At 58.4% G+C, this 5,561-nt stretch overlaps 1 protein-coding gene across 1 annotated transcript in view; it reads right to left on the bottom strand.

Moving 5' to 3' along the window:
• Positions 1-5,238, bottom strand: part of SNX20 (sorting nexin 20) — a 6,239-nt gene extending 1,001 nt beyond the window's left edge. The window contains exons 1-3 of the mRNA XM_014528399.1: positions 4,971-5,238; positions 1,955-2,092; positions 1,074-1,489 (exon numbers count right to left, since the gene is read on the bottom strand). Coding sequence (XP_014383885.1) covers positions 1,074-1,489; positions 1,955-2,092; positions 4,971-5,172 — 756 coding nt within the window. The 5' untranslated portion in view covers positions 5,173-5,238. The remainder of the gene's footprint in view (positions 1-1,073; positions 1,490-1,954; positions 2,093-4,970) is intronic.
• Positions 5,239-5,561: the final 323 nt, after the last annotated feature.

Genomic DNA, 5,561 nt, shown 5'->3' with positions numbered 1-5,561 from the left:
GGGGGGGGGGCGGCCGGGGGGTGGGGGGGGTGGGGGGTGGGGGGGGGGGGGGGGGGGGGGGGGGGAGAGAGAGAGATGGCCTCGGAGCGCATCCCAAGGAGGGTTTGCACTGCCAGAGCGAGCCTGGCGAAGGGAAGAATGATGATCGGGATTTAAAGCACACCCTGAAAATGCGCTTTTTTTTTTTTATAATATGTTCATCTTCAACCCGAGCAGTGGTTCTCAACCTGTGGGTCGCGACCCCTTTGGGGGTCAAACGACCCTTTCACAGAGGTCGCCTAAGACCATCGGAAAACACATATATATAATTACATATTGTTTTTGTGATGAATCGCTATGCTTTCATTATGTTCAATTTGTAACAATGAAAATACATCCTGCATATCAGATATTTACATTACGATTCATAACAGTAGCAAAATTACAGTTATGAAGTAGCAACGAAAATAATTTTATGGTTGGGGGTCACCACAACATGAAAAACTGTATTAAAGGGTCGCGGCATTAGGAAGGTTGAGAACCACTGTTTTAGAGAGAGTGGAAGAGAGAGGGAAAGACAGAGAGAAACATCCATGTCGATTGGGTGCCTTCTGCATGTGCCTGGAGGAGCTGCCCCAAAGGCGAGGCCCTTCTGCGGTCAGTAAGGTCTCCCCCAACACAGGCTAACGCCCACTGTGACAGAGCAGCTGCCCCCACCAGAGCTGTCCCACCAGGAACTTTTTTTTAAAATCCTCACTGGAGGATATTTTTCCCATTGATTTTTAGAGAGTGGGAAGGAGGGAGAGAGAGAAACATCTGTGTGAGAGAGACATCAGCTGGTTGCCTCCTGTCTGTGCCCTGATCGAACCTGCAACCCACGCACGTGCCTTTGACTGGGAATCAAACCCGAGACCTTCCAGTGCTCAGGCCGATGCTCCGCCCACGGAGCCACACTGGCCCGGCCACGATCACCTTCTCTTTACGGCAGGGGCCTGGCTTTCCTATTGGAGGCATTTTCCTAGAAATGCATTTATTTCGTGTTTTCCAAGAAGTGACACATTTTAAAGGAAACTCCTAGGTAAGTGACAATGTCACTGATACAGGGATGTGGCAACACGGCGCGGGGACCCAGACGCCCAACCCCAGGTCACGTGGGACAAAGGGCTCGTTCCTCGTGGGGATCGGGGGCCGTGGCTCACAGGCCTCCGGGCCTCACGCAGCTGGCACAGTGCCCAGCGCGCCATCTTGCTCGTTGGCCCTGTTCCCCAGCATCTCCCCCAGCAGAACTGCGGGTGAGTGTGTGTGAGCCCTTCCAGGCTGGGGAAGCCGAGGCCCGCAGCCCCGGCCCCGGTGCTTACCACAAACCTGGACAGCTTCTCCTCCTCGATGCGGGCCGAGGCGATCTCGAAGAGCAGCTTCACGGGCTTCCAGCTGCCCTTCTCGCCCTGCCAGTACTCCTGCAGCTCCCGAGTGGTCATGCCGGAGTGGGCGCTCGGGCTGCCGGCCCCGTCTGCAAGAACAGCACCCCGAGGCCTTGGACCAGGCCAGTGCACGTGGGGGCCAGGCCTGGCGGGGGGGTGTCCCTGGGTCTGCCTGGGTCTGTCTGGGTGGGACATGGGGTTCCCAGAAGAGCTGTGACTCCCCCCGCCCCCATCTGACCAAGAACAGGGCGAGCTGGGCATCAGCCCGACCCTGGGCCCCACCTGGCTGAACCCATCCTGCCCCAGACGGACGACCTGAAGTGGCCCCTCCTCCCCAGGTGGCTCTGGTTGCAAAATGCAAGGTGTGTCGTGTGTCGCAGGGTCCACTCCGGCCTGCAGGTGGGCCCCTGCGGCCCGGCTCCGTGTCCCCTGCGGGATGAGCCGAGCTAAGGGAGGTGCCCTGCTGTCTCCTGGCTTCTGCTGAGGTGCCCACATGTGTGTTTCAACGTCTTCCCACCTTCGTTCCCCCGACCACGCCCCATGCCTCCGCTCACCCGAGTCCCCTTCAGGTTCTGGAGGCGGGAGACCAGGGCCGGCGGCGGGCACTTCCTGCCTGGCCCCTGCCACGCTCGGGGCCATGAGTCCTGCCCACCCCGGGCTCCCGGGGTGCGGGGCACTTGCCATGCTCCGGGCTGCCAGGGGGACAAGAGAGAAGTGAGAGCCACTCGGGGTGGGGCCCTGGTGGGTCCTGGGAGGCCCAACACCCGTCTCATGGTCCCCCCTGCTGGGCCTCCGCTGCCCATCCAGCTGTCTGGCCACTGCCGGATGCCAAACCAGGGCCCAAGGCCGAGCTGTCCTTCCTTCTTGTTAGGATCCTCATGTTACCTGTTGCTCTGAATTTCTTATTTTATTTATTTTTTCAATATATTTTTATTGATTTCAGAGAGGAAGAGAGAGGGAGAGAGAGAGAACCATCAATGATGAGAGAGAATCACTGATCGGCTGCCTCCTGCACACCCCCAACTGGGGATGGAACCCGCAACCCGGGCATGTGCCCTGACCGGGGATCGAACCTGCAACCCTTTGGTGCCCAGGACGACACTCCAACCAACTGAGCCACACCGGCTAGGGCCCCCGACCACTTCTTCCCCACTTCCTAGTCCCCCTGGTTCTCACACCTGTCTTATTCACTGCCCCCCAAACCTGTCAGGACTCCCAGGAGCAGGGGAGGGTTGGCCCAAGGTCCCATGGCTGGGGAGTGTGCGAGGCCCTGGCTGAGCCTCTGCCCGAAGCACCCGCTCCCTCCCTCCGCGGGAATGTGGGGCGGGAGGAGCGTGGGACCTCTGCTTTATGGTGAAGGAACTGAGACTTCAGAGCAGTTGGTGGTGGGCAGGGCCTGAGGTAGGACAGAAGGCAGCCTGTCTGCCTTCAGGGTCCCCTCCACCTGCTCGGGGAGGGAGGCAGCAGGAGGCAGAGGGGTGCTCAGGTTTGGTTTATGCCAGTGGTTCTCAACCTTCCTAATGCCGCGACCCTTTAATACAGTTCCTCGTGTTGGGGTGACCCCCAACCATAAAATTATTTTCGTGGTTACTTCATCACTGTAATTTTGCTACTGTTATGAATCGTCATGTAAATATCTGATATGCAGGATGTATTTTCATGGTTACAAATTGAACATAATGAAAGCATAGTGATTAATCACAAAAAAATATGTAATTATATATGTGTTTTCCGGTGGTCTTAGGCGACCCCTGTGAAAGGGTTGTTCCACCCCCAAAGGGGTCGTGACCCACAGGTTGAGAACCGCTGGTTTATGCCGTAACCCCTGTGAATGAGCTGAGTGAACGAGATTACCGGGTGCCTGGCACGTTCCTTACCTTCTCTGTGCCTCAGTTTCCTTTATACAAACAGAACCCACTCCCTGAGGCTGGTGTCCATGGGCAGCATCCGCTCAGGCCCCCTTGGCCCTACCCCCCCGCACTAACAGTCCCTCTCATTATCTGACAGGCAATAGATGCTTCGAGAACTAATTGAGAAATAAACGACTCTTAATCAAGGTAGAAGTTGGAGCAGCATTGTAAACGTCTAAGGCAGATTAGAAAAAGGGACAAGGAACACATTAGCAGGGATTCAGAACACGAAGGTGCAGGTGGCCTGGGTCTGCGGATGGGTCCTGGGGTGGGGCTGGGCTTGAGCTCTGGCCTGTCCGACTCCAGGCCTGGTCTGCACCCTGTGCTCCTGTGGCCTGGACAGAGGGGGGGCCACGCTGCTGGAACTGTCCCCGCTGCCATCACAGCCTCCTCGGGGGAGGGGTGCTGGGGGCTTGGAGAAAGCAGACTTCCTGGCTCCCAGCACCAGAGTCCAGTCTAGCAGGCCTGGGGGTGGGCCCTGGACTCCCCAAGTCGCCCAGGACGAGGCTGGTGCTGGGGTTCCCTGGCACCACCATTTGAGAAACACATATTCCCCAGGTCCAAGAGGGGCTGCAGAAGCGCCTGGCACTTCCGAAGGAACTGAGGCCACGGAGGGTTGAGGAGCGGCTCCCTGGGCTGTCCCAAGGCGCACCGAGGCTGCCACCCACCCCTCTCGGGCCACCCTTCCCCCTACAGGTACTGAGGGTGGGTCCCGGGCTGCCCGGCTCAGGCCCCCGGGGGGCAGAGGGGTACTAAGCGTGGGATCCGACACTGACCTCTGACCTGCAGCTTCTGGCCCCGTGCGTGTCCAGGGGTCCGGGAGGGGTGTCATGGGGCCCCCTTCAGCTCTGCATTCGGGCTCCGGGCTGTGACTTTGCTAAGTTCCCCGTTTGAAAACAGGAACTAGGCTGTGTGGCCTGCTCCGGGCGCCCCAGCCCATTGGCTGCTGAGGAGGGGCTAGTGGGGCCCCGGGCAGGGGAGCAGAAACCCCTGCGGGTTCGAGCGGGGCCTCGCCGCCCACAGCCTTGCAGTGGCCTGGCTGTCCTCCCGAGTCCCACACAAACACTGGCCTTCGAACCTTAGCTCCCAAAGCTCTTTTTGGTGTTTTTTTTTTAATCCTCACCTGAGGATATTTTTCCATTGATTCTTAGGAAGAGTGGAAGGGAGAGCTCTTTTTGGTGTTGTTTTTTTTTAATCCTCACCCGAGGATATTTTTCCATTGATTCTTAGGGAGAGTGGAAGGGAGGGGGAGAGACAGAGAGAAACATCGGCGTGAGAGAAACACATCGATTGGTTGCCTCCTGCACCAGCCCTGACTGGAACCTGGCTGTGAGAGGTACATATCCTTGACCGGAATCAAACCCGGGTCCCTTTGGTCCTCAGGCCGATGCTCTATCCACTGAGCCAAACCGGCCAGGGCTCCCAAACCTTCTTCGTGTTTGCTGTCCTATCCTATGAGCTAGGCATTGGCAGATGGGGAAACTGAGGCTAGGAGCACAGAGCTGGTGGGACCAGCTCTTGGAGTCCAGGTGGCTCTTCTAGAATTCAAACTGCCTGGGCCCTCGCGGCTTCTCCCGGCATGCGGGGTAATCCAGACCCCTCCTGCGCCTGGCTCCCTCCCCCGCACACTGCGTGTGGTCCCCCTGCGAGCATCACTTACACTCAGCAGCGTGGGCACTGCCTTCTGGCCTCAGACACGCCCAGCCCTTCCCTGGTGCCTCCTGCAGCCGCGATGCCCTCTCTTGCTTCCTCCGAGACTCGCTCTCATTTTCAGCGTGCGGCGTGCTTGTCTCGCCCTTGGCGGCCTCTCCTGGCCCCTCTGTCCAGACCTGCATTGTTTGCTTATGTGTTTGCTTTTTCATTGCTGGTCTCCCACGCCCGGATGGCGGTCTGTCCCTACAGCAGTACCTGCCAGGGTGCTGTGGGTGCTGGGTGGTTGCTGTGTGCATGAAGGAATGAGCACTTGCGCAAATGAATGAATGAATGAATGAATGAGTGGGTGGGTGATGCAGAGGGTGGCGATCGGGGCTGGGCTCCAGCTCAGCCCTGACTCACTGGGTGCCCGGGGGGGAGCCGCCGCCCCTCTCTGCGTGTCAGCTTCCGGAATTGCAACATGAGGTAATTGAGGATCCTCCTCGCGCCATTGAGCAAGCGACGGGAAACGGTACACTGCCGCTCCCCACGCCCCAGGCGTCCCACAGTTGGGAACCCCAATACTCACACACTTTTTGGGGGGGTATATGCAACAAGA

Source organism: Myotis brandtii, unplaced genomic scaffold, assembly GCF_000412655.1.
Source record: "Myotis brandtii unplaced genomic scaffold, ASM41265v1 scaffold633, whole genome shotgun sequence".
In the NCBI taxonomy this organism is placed as follows: Eukaryota; Metazoa; Chordata; class Mammalia; order Chiroptera; family Vespertilionidae; genus Myotis; species Myotis brandtii.
The sequence above is the reverse complement of the archived record's forward strand: the minus strand, read 5'-3'. Positions and strand labels throughout refer to the sequence as shown.